The sequence below is a fragment of the Oncorhynchus nerka genome, linkage group LG12 (assembly GCF_034236695.1).
Source record: "Oncorhynchus nerka isolate Pitt River linkage group LG12, Oner_Uvic_2.0, whole genome shotgun sequence".
NCBI lineage: Eukaryota > Metazoa > Chordata > Actinopteri > Salmoniformes > Salmonidae > Oncorhynchus > Oncorhynchus nerka.
The window spans coordinates 13,769,937-13,791,809 of record NC_088407.1 but is presented as its reverse complement, the minus strand read 5'-3'; the positions used below and the strand labels follow the sequence as shown (position 1 = coordinate 13,791,809).

Here is a 21,873-nt window from a genome sequence, read left to right as displayed (position 1 = left end):
GGGAGTGATGGGGGAGGAGATGGAGTGATGGGGGAGGGGGAGAGGAGATGGAGTGATGGGGGGAGAGGAGATGGAGTGATGGGGGAGGAGGGGAGAGATGGAGTGATGGGGGAGATGGAGTGATGGGGAGGAGGAGGGGAGGAGATGGAGTGATGGGGGAGGGGGAGGTGATGGAGTGATGGGGGAGAGGAGATGGAGTGATGGGGAGGAGGGAGAGGAGATGGAGTGATGGGGGAGGAGATGGAGTGATGGGGGGAGATGGAGTGATGGGGGAGGAGGGAGGAGATGGAGTGATGGGAGGGAGGAGATGGAGTGATGGGGGAGGAGATGGAGTGATGGGGGGGTGGAGTGATGGGGGAGGAGATGGAGTGATGGGGGAGGAGGGGAGGAGATTGAGTGATGGGGGAGCAGGGGAGGAGATGGAGTGATGGGGAGGGGGAGGAGATGGAGTGATGGGGGAGGAGGGGAGGAGATGGAGTGATGGGGAGGAGGGGAGGTGATGGAGTGATGGGGGAGGAGGAGGAGATGGAGTGATGGGGAGGAGGGGAGGGATGGAGGATGGGGGAGGGGGAGATGGAGTGATGGGGGAGGGGGAGGAGATGGAGTGATGGGGGAGGAGATGAAGTGATGGGGGAGGAGATGGAGTGATGGGGGAGGAGATGGAGTGATGGGGAGAGGGGGAGGTGATGGAGTGATGGGGAGGAGGGAGGAGATGGAGTGATGGGGGGGAGATGGAGTGATGGGGAGGAGGGAGGAGATGGAGTGATGGGGGGAGATGGAGTGATGGGGGAGGAGGGAGGAGATGGAGTGATGGGGGAGGAGATGGAGTGATGGGGGAGGAGGGGAGGAGATGGAGTGATGGGGGAGATGGAGTGATGGGGGAGGAGATGGAGTGATGGGGGGAGGAGATGGAGTGATGGGGGAGGAGGGAGGTGATGGAGTGATGGGGGAGGAGGGGAGGAGATGGAGTGATGGGGGAGGAGGGGAGGTGATGGAGTGATGGGGGAGGGGGAGAGGAGATGGAGTGATGGGGGAGGGGGAGAGGAGATGGAGTGATGGGGGAGGAGATGGAGTGATGGGGGAGGAGGGGAGGAGATGGAGTGATGGGGGAGGAGATGGAGTGATGGGGGAGGGGGAGAGGAGATGGAGTGATGGGGGGAGGGGAGGTGATGGAGTGATGGGGGAGGAGATGGAGTGATGGGGAGGGGGAGAGGAGATGGAGTGATGGGGAGGAGGGGAGGAGATGGAGTGATGGGGGGGAGATGGAGTGATGGGGGGAGGGGAGGTGATGGAGTGATGGGGAGGAGATGGAGTGATGGGGGAGGAGGGAGGTGATGGAGTGATGGGGGAGGGGGAGGAGATGGAGTGATGGGGAGGAGGGGAGGAGATGGAGTGATGGGGGAGATGGAGTGATGGGGAGGAGGGGAGGAGATGGAGTGATGGGGGAGATGGAGTGATGGGGGAGGGGAGGAGATGGAGTGATGGGGGAGGAGATGGAGTGATGGGGGAGGAGGGGAGGAGATGGAGTGATGGGGGGAGATGGAGTGATGGGGAGGAGATGGAGTGATGGGGGAGGAGATGGAGTGATGGGGGAGGAGATGGAATGATGGGGTAGGAAATGGAGTGATGGGGGAGATGGAGTGATGGGGGAGGAGATGGAGTGATGGGGGAGGAGATGGAGTGATGGGGGAGGAGATGGAGTGATGGGGGAGGAGGAGGAGATGGAGTGATGGGGGAGGGGGAGGTGATGGAGTGATGGGGGAGAGGAGATGGAGTGATAGGGAGGGGGAGAGGAGATGGAGTGATGGGGGAGGAGATGGAGTGATGGGGGAGATGGAGTGATGGGGGAGGAGGGGATGAGATGGAGTGATGGGAGGGAGGAGATGGAGTGATGGGGGTGGAGATGGAGTGATGGGGGAGGAGATGGAGTGATGGGGGGGGGAGGAGATGATGGGGGAGGAGATGGAGTGATGGGGAGGGGGGGAGAGGAGATGGAGTGATGGGGGAGAGGAGATGGAGTGATGGGGAGGAGGGGAGGAGATGGAGTGATGGGGGAGATGGAGTGATGGGGGAGGAGGGAGAGATGGAGTGATGGGGGAGGGGGGAGGTGATGGAGTGATGGGGGAGAGGAGATGGAGTGATGGGGGGGAGGAGATGGAGAGATGGAGTGATGGGGGAGATGGAGTGATGGGGGAGGAGATGGAGTGATGGGGGGGGAGATGGAGTGATGGGGGAGGAGATGGAGATGGGTGATGGGAGGGGGAGAGATGGAGTGATGGGGAGGAGATGGAGTGATGGGGGAGGAGGAGATGGGGAGGAGATGGAGTGATGGGGGAGGAGAGATGGAGTGATGGGGAGGGAGGGGAGGAGATGGAGTGATGGGGAGGAGGGGAGGAGATGGAGTGATGGGGGAGGGGGAGGAGATGGAGTGATGGGGAGGAGGGAGGAGATGGAGTGATGGGGGAGGGAGGGGAGGAGATGGAGTGATGGGGAGGAGGAGGAGATGGAGTGATGGGGAGGAGGGGAGGAGATGGAGTGATGGGGGAGATGGAGTGATGGGGGAGGAGGGGAGGAGATGGAGGATGGGGGAGAGGGAGGAGATGGAGTGATGGGGATGGGGAGGAGGAGGAGGAGTGATGGAGGATGGGGGGAGGAGATGGAGTGATGGGGGAGGAGGGGAGATGGAGATGGGGGAGATGGAGTGATGGAGGAGGGGAGGAGATGGAGAGATGGGGAGGAGATGGAGTGATGGGGGGAGGGGAGGTGATGGAGAGATGGGGAGGAGAGATGGAGTGATGGGGGAGGAGGGGAGGAGGATGGGGAGAGAGATGGAGTGATGGGGGAGGAGGGAGGATGGAGTGATGGGGGAGGAGAGGAGATGGAGTGATGGGGAGAGAGGGGAGGAGATGGAGTGATGGGGGAGATGGAGTGATGGGGGGAGGGGAGGAGATGGAGTGATGGGGAGGAGATGGAGTGATGGGGGAGGAGGGAGAGATGGAGTGATGGGGGAGGGGGAGATGGAGTGATGGGGAGGGATGGAGGATGGGGGGAGATGGAGTGATGGGGGAGGAGGGGGGAGATGGATGGAGGAGATGGGGAGGGGGAGGAGATGGAGTGATGGGGGAGGAGATGGAGTGATGGGGGAGGAGGGGAGGAGATGGAGTGATGGGGGAGGAGATGGAGTGATGGGGGAGGAGATGGAGTGATGGGGGAGGAGGGGAGGAGATGGAGTGATGGGGGAGGGAAAGCATAAGACGTAGGGTTTCAAATGACATGAAAATATGTTCCGTAATAATGTAAATGTTGACATAAGTCCATAAAGACAGTAAACTATGTTTATTTGCTTTTGCTGACAAATGCATTGTTTGTCTTTGAGAGATAAATAGTCCTTTATTAGAGCAATGTGTATGAATGAGCAAATGAATGAGCAAATGCATAAACCCCAAACACACACAGACACAGTACACCTACCTATCCAGGCTGTCAGTGTTTTTCTCAGAGTTTGAGCTACGGTAGGCCCCTCTCCATCTCTCTGTGCCCGCCTTGCCCTCACCACTCTGGTGGAATAGCTCCTCCATGAGTCCCTCTCTGGTCCCCATCCCCTGGTCCTCCATCTCCCCATCCAGGGACCCAGTCTCTGCAGTCTTCCTACCCGCCGGCGAGGCCTCCTGGTCAGGCAGCGTATCGATGTCTGTCTCCAGAACCTGTAGTAGAGTTCAGATCGTACCGGTAAGTTCACACTTTTATATAGTCCTATATAATATATAGTTATATAATGTATAGTTCTATAATATATAGTTTTATATAATATATAGTAATATAATATATAGTAATATAATATATAGTTATATATACTATATAGTTATATATAACATATAGTTCTATAATTTATAGTTATATAATATATAGTTCTATAATATATAGTTATATATTTTAAATAGTTATATAATTTATAGTTCTATATAATATATAGTTCTATAATATATAGTTATATATAATATATTGTTATATAATTTATAGTTATATATATATATAATATATAGTTATATAATATATAGTTATATAATTTATAGTTATATAATATATAGTTATATAATATATAGTTATATAATTTATAGTTATATAATATATGGTTCTATAATATATAGTTCTGTAATATATAGTTCTATAATATATAGTTCTATAATATATAGTTCTGTAATATATAGTTCTATAATATATAGTTCTATAATATATAGTTCTGTAATATATAGTTCTGTAATATATAGTTCTATAATATATAGTTCTATAATATATAGTTCTATAATATATAGTTCTGTAATATATAGTTCTGTAATATATAGTTCTATAATATATGGTTCTATAATATATAGTTCTGTAATATATAGTTCTGTAATATATAGTTCTATAATATATGGTTCTATAATATATGGTTCTATAATATATAGTTCTATAATATATAGTTCTATAATATATAGTTCTGTAATATATAGTTCTGTAATATATAGTGCTATAAGTTAGCAGCATGCTCCGGGGTGAAGTTTTGCCTAGGTAGGATCAGCTTCCCCTCCCCCAATCCTATCACTGGAGGATGTCTTTAACTATTAGTGGGGAAAATGAAAATCTGACCCAAGATCAGCATCTTGGGGCAACTTCACCCTACTCCTTAGCAGCACAGTGAATCTTGTCACACACCGTGACGGGCAGAGCAAAACACTGGAGCTCTGTCCTGATTGGCTCTTCATCCTCAGGAAGCCCCTCCTCCTGGAAATCGTCAATGTCTGTTTCCATGGGGATGTCCACTTCCTGTTCCAGGCTCTGGGCGGAGCTCGGGCTAAAACCTGGTTCCAGTTCCAAGTCGGGTTCCAATTCTGGTTCTGGAATGTGAATCAATCGATCATATTATATATATATGCCTTTTTACATCAGCAGTTGTCACTTTACAGAATCAGACTGATGTTCCTTACTGTTGTTATTGTTGTTGTGGGGATGATTCTGGAATCTTCTACTGTTCTGTAGCTGTTGCTGCTGCTCGTAGCTCATAGCAAAGTAGGACTCGAGAGAGATAGCACCATTCTCTATGGTGGGGAGGGCTGAGACGCTATGCACCCTGGGAGATGGAGTTCTCTCCCACTCAGCACCGGCCCTCTGCTGTCTATGAGAGATGGGCTTCAACACAGCAGGGCGATCTTGATCATCCATGTTGCATAGCCTGGAGTGGGATGACAATAGGGTTAAGCGTGTGTGTGTGTGTGTGTGTGTGTGTGTGTGTGTGTGTGTGTGTGTGTGTGTGTGTGTGTGTGTGTGTGTGTGTGTTCAGTCTCCATCTCCTCACCTGGCTTGGTTGTCTGATGGTGGTAGAGGGGGCAATGAGTTGTCGTAATGAGTGTGTGTGTGTGTGTGTGTTCAGTCTCCATCTCCTCACCTGGCTTGGTTGTCTGATGGTGGTAGAGGGGGCAGTGAGTTGTCGTAATGAGTGGGTGTGTCTCTCTCTCTATGTTGTGGAGCCACCGGCCGGAAGGTCCTGCGTGTGAACCGGGGACTGGGCGTGGCTTGTGAAAAGGGGCGTTCCTGGAGCTGGCTCAGGCTACAGCGCTGGCACCCCTCTAGCTCCTCCCTCTGAGGGGGGAGGCTGTACGAGCGCTGATGCGTCATTTTGGATGTTTCTGTGGGACAGGGGGTGTGAGGAGAGTGAGAGCATAGACCCTCTGGTGGACTGAGAGGGAGAGGATGGACTGATGAAGAAGAGGTGGAGGAGAGAGAAGAGGCGAAGAGGGTGTGGTGGGACGCTCTCCTTCGGTGGAACTCCTCCCATTTGGGGGGAGGCGGCCTGGGAGGGGGTGGGGTTTTCTTCCTGGTAGCCACTCCCCTAGCACTTCCCACTCCACCAACCCCGCCTCCCTCCTCCAGCTCTGAAAGCGGTGTCGCTGTAGCAACCGAGGGGGAAGCACGGTGGTATGTGGAGTCGAAGCGTAGATCATTCTCCGACATGGCCCTGCTTCGTAGTGATGAAGACGATGATGAAGACGTGGGATCATCCACACTACAGGCAGACAGCCTGCCGCTCCGACCCAGCTGGTGGTGGTGGTGTGGTGTATCTGGTGGCCTGGTGCAGGAATCACGTCTGTACCTCGGGTAGTCCCTGAGAGAGACGGAGAGAGAGAGAGACAGCGAGAGACAGAGAGAGGGAGAGAGACGGAGAGAGAGAGGGACAGAGAGAAGGAGAGAGAGAGAGACAGAGAGAGGGAGAGAGAGACAGAGAGAGGGAGAGAGACGGAGAGAGAGAGAGACAGAGAGAGGGAGAGAGAGAGAGAGACAGAGAGAGAGAGAGAGACAGAGAGAGGGAGAGAGACGGAGAGAGAGAGAGACAGAGAGAGGGAGAGAGAGAGAGACAGAGAGAGACAGAGAGAGAGAGACAGAGAGAGGGAGAGAGACGGAGAGAGAGAGAGAGACAGAGAGAGAGAGACAGAGAGAGGGAGAGAGAGATTGAATTGAATTGAGAGACAGAGACAGAGAGAGAGAGACAGAGAGAGAGAGAGACAGAGAGAGGGAGAGAGAGAGAGCCAGAGAGAGGGAGAGGGAGAGAGAGATTGAATTGAATTGAGAGACAGAGACAGAGAGACAGAGACAGAGAGAGAGAGAGAGAGAGAGAGAGAGAGAGAGAGACAGAGGGAGAGAGAGAGAGAGAGACAGAGAGAGAGAGAGACAGAGAGAGAGAGAGACAGAGAGAGAGAGACTGTATATATATAATATGACATTTGTAATGTCTTTATTGTTTTGAAACTTCTGTATGTGTAATGTTTACTGTTAATTTTGATTGTTTATTTCACTTTATATATTCACTTTATATATTATCTACCTCACTTGCTTTGGCAATGTTAACATATGTTTCCCATGCCAATAAAGCCCTTGAATTGAATTGAATTGAGAGAGCGAGAGAGAGAGAGAGATAGAGAGAGAGAGAGAGAGTGTGTAATGGTCCAGGGCAGTGGGGCTGCACTCAGCTCTTAGTGCAGGACTTCCCCAACCTAGGAAAGATAGTGGAAACCAAAAAGGACAAGGACAGCACCCCGACCTCTCCCCTCACCTCCAACAGCAGGAACCCAGGCCCTGACCCACACAACAAGTCTATCCTCCCCCTGCCTGCCTACGACCACCAGAGACAAGACCACACTACCATCAGCCTGCTGAGAGACAGGCTGGCTCTGTTAGAGGTATGGGTTACTGAGCTGAAGGAGCAGCCTCCCAGCTACACCACCTCCAGCCTGCTGAGAGACAGTCTTACCACAGCTCTAGAGGAGGTAAAGGCCACTATGAGGAGAGAGTCTTACCACAGCTCTAGAGGAGGTAAAGGCCACTATGAGGAGAGAGTCTTACCACAGCTCTAGAGGAGGTAAAGGCCACTATGAGGAGAGAGTCTTACCACAGCTCTGGAGGAGGTAAAGACCACCATGAGGAGAGAGCCTTACCACAGCTCTAGAGGAGGTAAAGACCACCATGAGGAGAGAGCCTTACCACAGCTCTAGAGGAGGTAAAGTCCACTATGAGGAGAGAGCCTTACCACAGCTCTTGAGGAGGTAAAGACCACCATGAGGAGAGAGTCTTACCACAGCTCTAGAGGAGGTAAAGACCACCATGAGGAGAGAGCCTTACCACAGCTCTTGAGGAGGTAAAGACCACCATGAGGAGAGAGTCTTACCACAGCTCTAGAGGAGGTAAAGTCCACTATGAGGAGAGAGCCTTACCACAGCTCTTGAGGAGGTAAAGACCACCATGAGGAGAGAGCCTTACCACAGCTCTTGAGGAGGTAAAGACCACCATGAGGAGAGAGCTGGTGCAGGTAAAGAAGGAGGTGGTAAAGGAGTTGTCTGTCATCCAGAGGGTGCTGCAGCACAGAGAACAGACTGTAGAGACTCCTAGAGAGAAGCTGCAGCCCCTCACCACCCCTAACCTTTAACCCCACCCCCCAAGGAGCCCCAGGTCCCCTCAACGCCTCCCCAGACCTCACTCTGAACATCTTAGTAGTTACTGTATTTCTGACTGTTATCCTGTTCATCTGACTGAACATCTTAGTAGTTAGTAGTTACTGTATTTCTGAATGGTATCCTGTTTCTCACTCTGAACATCTTAGTAGTTACTGTATTTCTGACGGTTATCCTGTTTCTCACTCTGAACATCTTGGTAGTTACTGTATTTCTGAATGGTATCCTGTTTCTCACTCTGAACATCTTAGTAGTTACTGTATTTCTGACTGTTATCCTGTTTCTCACTCTGAACATCTTAGTAGTTACTGTATTTCTGAATGGTATCCTGTGTCTCACTCTGAACAACTTAGTAGTTACTGTATTTCTGACTGTTATCCTGTTTCTCACTCTGAACATCTTAGTAGTTAGTAGTTACTGTATTTCTGACTGTTATCCTGTTTCTCACTCTGAACATCTTAGTAGTTACTGTATTTCTGACTGTTATCCTGTTTCTCACTCTGAACATCTTAGTAGTTACTGTATTTCTGACTGTTATCCTGTTTCTCACTCTGAACATCTTAGTAGTTACTGTATTTCTGACTGTTATCCTGTTTCTCACTCTGAACATCTTAGTAGTTACTATATTTCTGACTGTTATTCTTTCTTTTTCCAACATGAAATCACTATCAGTCAGCATGTGGAACATTCAGGGCCTAAACTCATCAACCTATCAGTCAGCATGTGGAACATTCAGGGCCTAAACTCATCATTCTGCAGGAGACATGGTGTAAGGCTGGCGTTGTCACTCACTGTCCCACATGATACAGAGAGATCACTGCCCCCACAGGATACAGAGAGGTCACTGTCCCACAGGATACAGAGAGGTCACTGTCCCACAGGCTACAGAGAGGTCACTGTCCCACAGGATACAGAGAGGTCACTGTCCCACAGGATACAGAGAGGTCACTGTCCCACAGGATACAGAGAGGTCACTGTCCCACAGGATACAGAGAGGTCACTGTCCCACAGGATACAGAGAGGTCACTGTCCCACAGGCTACAGAGAGGTCACTGTCCCACAGGATACAGAGAGGTCACTGTCCCACAGGATACAGAGAGGTCACTGCCCCCACAGGATACAGAGAGGTCACTGTCCCACAGGCTACAGAGAGGTCACTGTCCCACAGGTTACAGAGAGGTCACTGTCCCACAGGATACAGAGAGGTCACTGCCCCCACAGGATACAGAGAGGTCACTGTCCCACAGGTTACAGAGAGGTCACTGTCCCACAGGCTACAGAGAGGTCACTGTCCCACAGGCTACAGAGAGGTCACTGTCCCACAGGCTACAGAGAGGTCACTGCCCCACAGGCTACAGAGAGGTCACTGTCCCACATGATACAGAGAGGTCACTGCCCCACAGGCTACAGAGAGGTCACTGTCCCACAGGCTACAGAGAGGTCACTGTCCCACAGGCTACAGATAGGTCACTGCCCCACAGGCTACAGAGAGGTCACTGCCCCACAGGATACAGAGAGGTCACTGCCCCCACAGGATACAGAGAGGTCACTGTCCCACAGGCTACAGAGAGGTCACTGTCCCACAGGATACAGAGAGGTCACTGTCCCACAGGCTACAGAGAGGTCACTGCCCCACAGGCTACAGAGAGGTCACTGTCCCACAGGATACAGAGAGGTCACTGTCCCACAGGCTACAGAGAGGTCACTGTCCCACAGGCTACAGAGAGGTCACTGCCCCACAGGCTACAGAGAGGTCACTGTCCCACAGGCTACAGAGAGGTCACTGTCCCACAGGATACAGAGAGGTCACTGTCCCACAGGCTACAGAGAGGTCACTGCCCCACAGGCTACAGAGAGGTCACTGTCCCACAGGCTACAGAGGTCACTGTCCCACAGGATACAGAGAGGTCACTGTCCCACAGGCTACAGAGAGGTCACTGCCCCACAGGCTACAGAGAGGTCACTGTCCCACAGGCTACAGAGAGGTCACTGTCCCACAGGATACAGAGAGGTCACTGTCCCACAGGCTACAGAGAGGTCACTGTCCCACAGGATACAGAGAGGTCACTGTCCCACAGGATACAGAGAGGTCACTGTCCCACAGGATACAGAGAGGTCACTGTCCCACAGGCTACAGAGAGGTCACTGCCCCACAGGCTACAGAGAGGTCACTGTCCCACATGATACAGAGAGGTCACTGCCCCACAGGCTACAGAGAGGTCACTGTCCCACAGGCTAAAGAGAGGTCACTGTCCCACAGGCTACAGAGAGGTCACTGCCCCACAGGCTACAGAGAGGTCACTGCCCCACAGGATACAGAGAGGTCACTGCCCCCACAGGATACAGAGAGGTCACTGCCCCACAGGATACAGAGAGATCACTGTCCCACAGGCTACAGAGAGGTCACTGCCCCACAGGATACAGAGAGGTCACTGTCCCACAGGATACAGAGAGGTCACTGCCCCACAGGATACAGAGAGGTCACTGTCCCACAGGCTACAGAGAGGTCACTGCCCCACAGGCTACAGAGAGGTCACTGCCCCACAGGATACAGAGAGGTCACTGTCCCACAGGCTACAGAGAGGTCACTGTCCCACAGGATACAGAGAGGTCACTGTCCCACAGGCTACAGAGAGGTCACTGCCCCACAGGCTACAGAGAGGTCACTGTCCCACAGGATACAGAGAGGTCACTGTCCCACAGGATACAGAGAGGTCACTGTCCCACAGGATACAGAGAGGTCACTGTCCCACAGGCTACAGAGAGGTCACTGTCCCACAGGATACAGAGAGGTCACTGTCCCACAGGATACAGAGAGAACACTGTCCCACAGGATACAGAGAGGTCACTGTCCCACAGGATACAGAGAGGTCACTGTCCCACAGGATACAGAGGTCACTGCCCCACAGGATACAGAGAGGTCACTGTCCCACAGGATACAGAGGTCACTGCCCCACAGGCTACAGAGAGGTCACTGTCCCACAGGATACAGAGAGGTCACTGTCCCACAGGATACAGAGAGAACACTGTCCCACAGGATACAGAGAGGTCACTGTCCCACAGGCTACAGAGAGGTCACTGTCCCACAGGATACAGAGGTCACTGCCCCACAGGATACAGAGAGGTCACTGTCCCACAGGATACAGAGGTCACTGCCCCACAGGCTACAGAGAGATCACTGTCCCACAGGATACAGAGGTCACTGCCCCACAGGCTACAGAGAGGTCACTGCCCCACAGGATACAGAGAGGTCACTGTCCCACAGGCTACAGAGAGGTCACTGTCCCACAGGCTACAGAGAGGTCACTGTCCCACAGGCTACAGAGAGGTCACTGGCCCACAGGATACAGAGAGGTCACTGGCCCACAGGATACAGAGAGGTCACTGGCCCACAGGCTCCAGAGAGGTCACTGTCCCACAGGCTACAGAGGTCACTGCCCCACAGGCTACAGAGAGGTCACTGTCCCACAGGCTACAGAGAGGTCACTGTCCCACAGGCTACAGAGGTCACTGTCCCACAGTCTACAGAGGTCACTGTCCCACAGGCTACAGAGAGGTCACTGTCCCACAGGATACAGAGAGGTCACTGCCCCACAGGCTACAGAGAGGTCACTGTCCCACAGGATACAGAGAGGTCACTGCCCCACAGGCTACAGAGAGGTCACTGTCCCACAGGCTACAGAGGTCACTGTCCCACAGGATACAGAGAGGTCACTGTCCCACAGGATACAGAGAGGTCACTGTCCCACAGGATACAGAGAGGTCACTGTCCCACAGGATACAGAGAGGTCACTGTCCCACAGGCTACAGAGAGGTCACTGTCCCACAGGCTACAGAGAGGTCACTGTCCCACAGGATACAGAGAGGTCACTGTCCCACAGGATACAGAGAGGTCACTGTCCCACAGGCTACAGAGAGGTCACTGTCCCACAGGATACAGAGAGGAGTCACTGTCCCACAGGATACAGAGAGGTCACTGTCCCACAGGCTACAGAGAGGTCACTGTCCCACAGGATACAGAGAGGTCACTGCCCCACAGGATACAGAGAGGTCACTGCCCCACAGGATACAGAGAGTCACTGTCCCACAGGCTACAGAGAGGTCACTGTCCCACAGGATACAGAGAGGTCACTGTCCCACAGGCTACAGAGGTCACTGTCCCACAGGCTACAGAGAGGTCACTGTCCCACAGGATACAGAGAGGGATCACTGTCCCACAGGCTACAGAGAGGTCACTGTCCCACAGGATACAGAGAGGTCACTGTCCCACAGGATACAGGAGGTACTGTCCCAGAGAGAGGTCACTGTCCCACAGGCTACAGAGAGGTCACTGTCCCACAGGCTACAGAGAGGTCACTGTCCCACAGGATACAGAGAGGTCACTGCCCCACAGGATACAGAGAGGTCACTGTCCCACAGGATGAGGTCCTGTCCCACAGGCTACAGAGAGGTCACTGTCCCACAGGATACAGAGAGGTCACTGTCCCACAGGATACAGAGAGAACACTGTCCCACAGGATACAGAGAGGTCACTGTCCCACAGGCTACAGAGAGGTCACTGTCCCACAGGATACAGAGGTCACTGCCCCACAGGATACAGAGAGGTCACTGTCCCACAGGATACAGAGGTCACTGCCCCACAGGCTACAGAGAGGTCACTGTCCCACAGGATACAGAGGTCACTGTCCCACAGGCTACAGAGAGGTCACTGCCCCACAGGATACAGAGAGGTCACTGTCCCACAGGCTACAGAGAGGTCACTGTCCCACAGGCTACAGAGGTCACTGTCCCACAGGATACAGAGAGGTCACTGTCCCACAGGATACAGAGGTCACTGGCCCACAGGCTACAGAGAGGTCACTGTCCCACAGGCTACAGAGAGGTCACTGTCCCACAGGCTACAGAGAGGTCACTGCCCCACAGGGGCTACAGGCACTGTCCCACAGGCTACAGAGAGGTCACTGTCCCACAGGCTACAGAGAGGTCACTGTCCCACAGGCTACAGAGAGGTCACTGTCCCACAGGATACAGAGGTCACTGTCCCACAGGCTACAGAGAGGTCACTGTCCCACAGGATACAGAGAGGTCACTGTCCCAGGCTCCAGGGCTAGAGTCACTGTCCCACAGGCTACAGAGGTCACTGTCCCACAGGCTACAGAGAGGTCACTGTCCCACAGGCTACAGAGAGGTCACTGTCCCACAGGCTACAGAGGTCACTGTCCCACAGGCTACAGAGGTCACTGCCCCACAGGCTACAGAGAGGTCACTGTCCCACAGGATACAGAGGTCTACAGAGAGACTGTCCCACAGGCTACAGAGGTCACTGTCCCACAGGCTACAGAGAGGTCACTGTCCCACAGGCTACAGAGAGGTCACTGTCCCACAGGCTACAGAGAGGTCACTGTCCCACAGGCTACAGAGGTCACTGTCCCACAGGCTGAGAGGTCACTGTCCCACAGGCTACAGGAGGTCACTGTCCCAGGAGACAGGGTCACTGTCCCAAGGCTACAGAGAGTGTCACTGTCCCACAGGCTACAGAGGTCACTGTCCCACAGGCTACAGAGAGGTCACTGTCCCACAGGCTACAGAGGTCACTGTCAGAGGTCACTGTCCCACAGGCTACAGAGAGGTCACTGTCCCACAGGATACACTGTCCCACAGGTCACTGTCCCACAGGCTACAGAGAGGTCACTGTCCCACAGGCTACAGAGGTCACTGTCCCACAGGCTACAGAGAGGTCACTGTCCCACAGGCTACAGAGAGGTCACTGTCCCACAGGCTACAGAGAGGTCACTGTCCCACAGGCTACAGAGAGTCACTGTCCCACAGGCTACAGAGAGGTCACTGTCCCACAGGCTACAGAGAGGTCACTGTCCCACAGGCTACAGGGTCACTGTCCCACAGGCTACAGAGGTCACTGTCCCACAGGCTACAGAGAGGTCACTGTCCCACAGGCCAGAGGTCACTGTCCCACAGGCTACAGAGGTCACTGTCCCACAGGCTACAGAGAGGTCACTGTCCCACAGGCACTGTCCCACAGAGAGGTCACTGTCCCACAGGAGGTCACTGTCCCACAGGCTACAGAGGTCACTGTCCCACAGGCTACAGAGAGGTCACTGTCCCACAGGCTACAGAGAGGTCACTGTCCCACAGGCTACAGAGAGTCACTGTCCCACAGGCTACAGAGAGGTCACTACAGAGGGTCACTGTCCCACAGGCTACAGAGAGGTCACTGTCCCACAGGCTACAGAGAGGTCACTGTCCCACAGGCTACAGAGAGGTCACTGTCCCACAGGATACAGAGAGTCACTGTCCCACAGGCTACAGAGGGTCACTGTCCCACAGGCTACAGAGGTCACTGTCCCACAGGATACAGAGAGTCACTGTCCCACAGGCTACAGAGAGGGTCACTGTCCCACAGGTACAGAGAGGTCACTGTCCCACAGGATACAGAGAGGTCACTGTCCCACAGGCTACAGAGGTCACTGTCCCACAGGCTACAGAGAGGTCACTGCCCACAGGCTACAGAGAGGTCACTGTCCCACAGGCTACAGAGAGGTCACTGTCCCACAGGCTACATGGTCACTGTCCCACAGGCTACAGAGAGGTCACTGTCCCACAGGCTACAGAGGGTCACTGTCCCACAGGCTACAGAGAGGTCACTGCCCCACAGGATACAGAGAGGTCACTGTCCCCACAGGCTACAGAGAGGTCACTGTCCCACAGGATACAGAGAGGTCACTGTCCCACAGAGCACTGCCCAGAGAGTCACTGTCCCACAGGCACAGGCACTGCCCACAGGATACAGAGAGGTCACTGTCCCACAGGCTACAGAGAGGTCACTGTCCCACAGGCTACAGAGAGGTCACTGTCCCACAGGCTACAGAGAGGTCACTGTCCCACAGGATACAGAGAGGTCACTGTCCCACAGGCTACAGAGGTCACTGCCCCACAGGCTACAGAGAGGTCACTGTCCCACAGGATACAGAGGTCACTGTCCCACAGGCTAGAGGTCACTGTCCCACAGGCTACAGAGGTCACTGTCCCACAGGCTACAGAGAGGTCACTGTCCCACAGGCTACAGAGAGGTCACTGTCCCACAGGATACAGAGAGGTCACTGTCCCACAGGATACAGAGAGGTCACTGTCCCACAGGCTACAGAGAGGTCACTGTCCCACAGGATACAGAGAGGTCACTGCCCCACAGGATACAGAGAGGTCACTGTCCCACAGGATACAGAGAGTCACTGCCCCACAGGCTACAGAGAGGTCACTGTCCCACAGGATACAGAGAGGTCACTGTCCCACAGGATACAGAGAGTCACTGTCCCACAGGATACAGAGAGGTCACTGTCCCACAGGCTACAGAGGTCACTGTCCCACAGGATGTCACTGCCCCACAGGATACAGAGAGGTCACTGTCCCACAGGATACAGAGGTCACTGCCCCACAGGCTACAGAGAGGTCACTGGCCCACAGGCTACAGAGAGGTCACTGCCCCACAGGATACAGAGAGGTCACTGTCCCACAGGCTACAGAGAGGTCACTGTCCCACAGGCTACAGAGAGTCACTGTCCCACAGGCTACAGAGAGGTCACTCTCCCACAGGAGAGGTCACTGTCCCACAGGCTACAGAGAGGTCACTGTCCCACAGGATACAGAGAGGTCACTGCCCACAGGCTAGAGAGGTCACTGTCCCACAGGCTACAGGAGGTCACTGCCCCACAGGCTACAGAGAGGTCACTGTCCCACAGGCTACAGAGAGGTCCTGTCCCACAGGCTGCAGAGAGGTCACTGTCCCACAGGCTACAGAGGTCACTGTCCCACAGGCTACAGAGAGGTCACTGTCCCACAGGATACAGAGAGGTCACTGCCCCACAGGCTACAGAGAGGTCACTGCCCCACAGGCTACAGAGAGGTCACTGTCCCACAGGCTACAGAGGTCACTGTCCCACAGGCTACAGAGAGGTCACTGTCCCACAGGCTACAGAGGTCACTGTCCCACAGGCTACAGAGAGGTCACTGTCCCACAGGCTACAGAGAGGTAATCATTCTGCAGGAGACATGGTGTAAGGCTGACGGTGTCACTCACTGTCCCACAGGCTACAGAGAGGTCACTGTCCCACAGGATACAGAGGTCACTGCCCCACAGGCTACAGAGAGATCACTGTCCCACAGGATACAGAGGTCACTGCCCCACAGGCTACAGAGAGGTCACTGCCCCACAGGATACAGAGAGGTCACTGTCCCACAGGCTACAGAGAGGTCACTGTCCCACAGGCTACAGAGAGGTCACTGTCCCACAGGATACAGAGAGGTCACTGTCCCACAGGCTACAGAGAGGTCACTGGCCCACAGGATACAGAGAGGTCACTGGCCCACAGGCTCCAGAGAGGTCACTGTCCCACAGGCTACAGAGGTCACTGCCCCACAGGCTACAGAGAGGTCACTGTCCCACAGGCTACAGAGAGGTCACTGTCCCACAGGCTACAGAGGTCACTGTCCCACAGGCTACAGAGGTCACTGTCCCACAGGCTACAGAGAGGTCACTGTCCCACAGGATACAGAGAGGTCACTGCCCCACAGGCTACAGAGAGGTCACTGCCCCACAGGCTACAGAGAGGTCACTGTCCCACAGGCTACAGAGGTCACTGTCCCACAGGCTACAGAGAGGTCACTGTCCCACAGGCTACAGAGGTCACTGTCCCACAGGCTACAGAGAGGTCACTGTCCCACAGGCTACAGAGAGGTAATCATTCTGCAGGAGACATGGTGTAAGGCTGACGGTGTCACTCACTGTCCCACAGGCTACAGAGAGGTCACTGTCCCACAGGATACAGAGAGGTCACTGTCCCACAGGCTACAGAGAGGTCACTGTCCCACAGGATACAGAGAGGTCACTGTCCCACAGGCTACAGAGGTCACTGTCCCACAGGCTACAGAGAGGTAATCATTCTGCAGGAGACATGGTGTAAGGCTGACGTTGTCACTCACTGTCCCACAGGCTACAGAGAGGTCACTGTCCCACAGGCTACAGAGAGGTCACTGCCCCACAGGCTACAGAGAGGTCACTGTCCCACAGGCTACAGAGAGGTAATCATTTTGCAGGAGACATGGTGTAAGGCTGACGTTGTCACTCATTGTCCCACAGGCTACAGAGAGGTCACTGTCCCACAGGCTACAGAGAGGTCACTGTCCCACAGGATACAGAGAGGTCACTGTCCCACAGGATACAGAGAGGTCACTGATCCACAGGCTACAGAGAGGTCACTGCCCCAGAGGCTACAGAGAGGTCACTGCCCCACAGGCTACAGAGAGGTCACTGCCCCACAGGCTACAGAGAGGTCACTGTCCCACAGGATACAGAGAGGTCACTGTCCCACAGGCTACAGAGGTCACTGTCCCACAGGCTACAGAGAGGTCACTGTCTCACAGGCTACAGAGAGGTCACTGTCCCACAGGCTACAGAGAGGTCACTGCCCCACAGGCTACAGAGAGGTCACTGTCCCACAGGCTACAGAGAGGTCACTGCCCCACAGGCTACAGAGAGGTCACTGTCCCACAGGCTACAGAGAGGTCACTGCCCCACAGGCTACAGAGAGGTCACTGTCCCACAGGCTACAGAGAGGTCACTGTCACACAGGATACAGAGAGGTCACTGTCCCACAGGCTACAGAGAGGTCACTGTCCCACAGGCTACAGAGAGGTCACTGTGCCGTCACAGAAACACAGCTCTGTCCATAGAGGCAGAGACTCTGGAGGACTGATCATTTGGTACAAATCCGAACTACAAAATCAAATTGATCCCCTCAAAATGGGTAAATATCACATTTGGTTAAAACTGAAAAAAGAACTTGTACTGACAGAAAAAGATGTGTTCCTTTGCGCGATATATATCCCCCCTCAGAATCCCCATATTACTCAGAGGAGATCCCCCCCCCCCTCAGAATCCCCATATTACTCAGAGGAGATCCCCCCCTCAGAATCCCCATATTACTCAGAGGAGATCTGCCCCACCCTTGAGGAAGAGAAGTGCCATTTCCAGGTCCAGGGAAATGTGCTCATCTGTGGGGACACAAATGCGCAGGAACACTACCTGATCTAACGAGGGGACAGCTCCATTACAGGCCATAGTGTCTCTGTCTTCATCTCCCCCATAGAAACAACAGGGACAGCTTGATTACAGGCCATAGTGTCTCTAACTGTCTTCATCTCCCCCATAGAAACAACAGGGACAGCTTTATTACAGGCCATAGTGTCTCTAACTGTCTTCATCTCCCCCATAGAAACAACAGGGACAGCTTTATTACAGGCCATAGTGTCTCTAACTGTCTTCATCTCCACCATAGAAACAACAGTGACAGCTTTATTACAGGCCATAGTGTCTCTAACTGTCTTAATCTCCACCATAGAAACAACAGTGACAGCTTGATTACAGGCCATAGTGTCTCTAACTGTCTTCATCTCCCCCATAGAAACAACAGGGACAGCTTGATTACAGGCCATAGTGTCTCTAACTGTCTTCATCTCCACCATAGAAACAACAGTGACAGCTTTATTACAGGCCATAGTGTCTCTAACTGTCTTAATCTCCCCCATAGAAACAACAGGGACAGCTTGATTACAGGCCATAGTGTCTCTAACTGTCTTCATCTCCACCATAGAAACAACAGTGACAGCTTTATTACAGGCCATAGTGTCTCTAACTGTCTTCATCTCCCCCATAGAAACAACAGTGACAGCTTGATTACAGGCCATAGTGTCTCTAACTGTCTTCATCTCCCCCATAGAAACAACAGGGACAGCTTGATTACAGGCCATAGTGTCTCTAACTGTCTTCATCTCCACCATAGAAACAACAGTGACAGCTTTATTACAGGCCATAGTGTCTCTAACTGTCTTCATCTCCCCCATAGAAACAACAGGGACAGCTTGATTACAGGCCATAGTGTCTCTAACTGTCTTCATCTCCACCATAGAAACAACAGTGACAGCTTTATTACAGGCCATAGTGTCTCTAACTGTCTTAATCTCCCCCATAGAAACAACAGTGACAGCTTTCCCCACCATAGAAAAACAGTGACAGCTTTATTACAGGCCATAGTGTCTCTAACTGTCTTCATCTCCACCATAGAAACAACAGTGACAGCTTGATTACAGGCCATAGTGTCTCTAACTGTCTTCATCTCCCCCATAGAAACAACAGGGACAGCTTGATTACAGGCCATAGTGTCTCTAACTGTCTTCATCTCCACCATAGAAACAACAGTGACAGCTTGATTACAGGCCATCCCCCATAGAAACAACAGTGACAGCTGTCTCTAACTGTCTTCATCTCCACCATAGAAACAACAGTGACAGCTTGATTACAGGCCATAGTGTCTCTAACTGTCTTCATCTCCACCATAGAAACAACAGTGACAGCTTGATTACAGGCCATAGTGTCTCTAACTGTCTTCATCTCCACCATAGAAACAACAGTGCCAGCTTTATTACAGGCCATAGTGTCTCTAACTGTCTTCATCTCCACCATAGAAACAACAGTGACAGCTTTATTACAGGCCATAGTGTCTCTAACTGTCTTCATCTCCACCATAGAAACAACAGTGACAGCTTTATTACAGGCCATAGTGTCTCTAACTGTCTTCATCTCCACCATAGAAACAACAGTGACAGCTTGATTACAGGCCATAGTGTCTCTAACTGTCTTCATCTCCACCATAGAAACAACAGTGCCAGCTTTATTACAGGCCATAGTGTCTCTAACTGTCTTCATCTCCCCCATAGAAACAACAGGGACAGCTTGATTACAGGCCATAGTGTCTCTAACTGTCTTCATCTCCACCATAGAAACAACAGTGACAGCTTTATTACAGGCCATAGTGTCTCTAACTGTCTTAATCTCCCCCATAGAAACAACAGTGACAGCAACATCAACAAAAACAGAAGGGATCTGATGCAGCTCTGTAGAAGCCTGGGTCTGTACTTTGTCAATGGTAGGTTACGGGGACTCTTTGGGGAGATTCACCTACTGCTCACCTCTTGGCCACAGTACAGTAGACTATATGATCACAGACATGAACCCTTTCTCTCTCAGCTCATTCACTGTCAAGCCACTAACACTTCTGTCTGATCACAGCAAATTACATTGTTCCTCAAAAGAACAGACATGGAAACAACCAGACATTCACAGCACAGTAATCTGTACAACATCAGACATTCACAGCCCAGTCAGCTGTACAACATCAGACATTCACAGCCCAGTAATCTGTACAACATCAGACATTCACAGCCCAGTCAGCTGTACAACATCAGACATTCACAGCCCAGTAATCTGTACAACATCAGACATTCACAGCCCAGTAATCTGTACAACATCAGACATTCACAGCCCAGTCAGCTGTACAACATCAGACATTCACAGCCCAGTAATCTGTACAACATCAGACATTCACAGCCCAGTCAGCTGTACAACATCGACATTCACAGCCCAGTAATCTGTACAACATCAGACATTCACAGTCCAGTAATCTGTACAACATCAGACATTCAAGCCCAGTAATCTGTACAACATCATTCACAGCCCAGTAATCTGTACAACATCAGACATTCACAGCCCAGTCAGCTGTACAACATCAGACATTCACAGCCCAGTAATCTGTACAACATCAGACATTCACAGCCCAGTAATCTGTACAACATCAGACATTCACAGCCCAGTAATCTGTACAACATCAGACATTCACAGCCCAGTAATCTGTACAACATCAGACATTCACAGCCCAGTAATCTGTACAACATCAGACATTCACAGCCCAGTAAACTGTACAACATCAGACATTCACAGCCCAGTAAACTGTACAACATCAGACATTCACAGCCCAGTCAGCTGTACAACATCAGACATTCACAGCCCAGTAATCTGTACAACATCAGACATTCACAGCCCAGTCAGCTGTACAACATCAGACATTCACAGCCCAGTCAGCTGTACAACATCAGACATTCACAGCCCAGTAAGCTGTACAACATCAGACATTCACAGCCCAGTCAGCTGTACAACATCAGACATTCACAGCCCAGTAATCTGTACAACATCAGACATTCACAGCCCAGTAAACTGTACAACATCAGACATTCACAGCCCAGTCAGCTGTACAACATCAGACATTCACAGCCCAGTAATCTGTACAACATCAGACATTCACAGCCCAGTCAGCTGTACAACATCAGACATTCACAGCCCAGTCAGCTGTACAACATCAGACATTCACAGCCCAGTAATCTGTACAACATCAGACATTCACAGCCCAGTCAGCTGTACAACATCAGACATTCACAGCCCAGTCAGCTGTACAACATCAGACATTCACAGCCCAGTCAGCTGTACAACATCAGACATTCACAGCCCAGTAATCTGTACAACATCAGACATTCACAGCCCAGTCAGCTGTACAACATCAGACATTCACAGCCCAGTCAGCTGTACAACATCAGACATTCACAGTCCAGTAATCTGTACAACATCAGACATTCACAGCCCAGTCAGCTGTACAACATCAGACATTCACAGCCCAGTAATCTGTACAACATCAGACATTCACAGCCCAGTAATCTGTACAACATCAGACATTCACAGCCCAGTAATCTGTACAACATCAGACATTCACAGCCCAGTCAGCTGTACAACATCAGACATTCACAGCCCAGTAATCTGTACAACATCAGACATTCACAGCCCAGTAATCTGTACAACATCAGACATTCACAGCCCAGTCAGCTGTACAACATCAGACATTCACAGCCCAGTAATCTGTACAACATCAGACATTCACAGCCCAGTAATCTGTACAACACCAGACATTCACAGCCCAGTAATCTGTACAACATC

General features: G+C 52.1%; 1 protein-coding gene across 1 annotated transcript in view; it reads right to left on the bottom strand.

Moving 5' to 3' along the window:
- Positions 1 to 21,873, bottom strand: part of LOC115123834 (protein Shroom4-like) — a 55,572-nt gene that overhangs the window by 9,944 nt on the left and 23,755 nt on the right. The window contains exons 5-8 of the mRNA XM_065025252.1: positions 5,426 to 6,142; positions 4,968 to 5,212; positions 4,696 to 4,877; positions 3,472 to 3,704 (exon numbers count right to left, since the gene is read on the bottom strand). Of these exons, the coding sequence (XP_064881324.1) occupies positions 3,472 to 3,704; positions 4,696 to 4,877; positions 4,968 to 5,212; positions 5,426 to 6,142 (1,377 nt within the window). The remainder of the gene's footprint in view (positions 1 to 3,471; positions 3,705 to 4,695; positions 4,878 to 4,967; positions 5,213 to 5,425; positions 6,143 to 21,873) is intronic.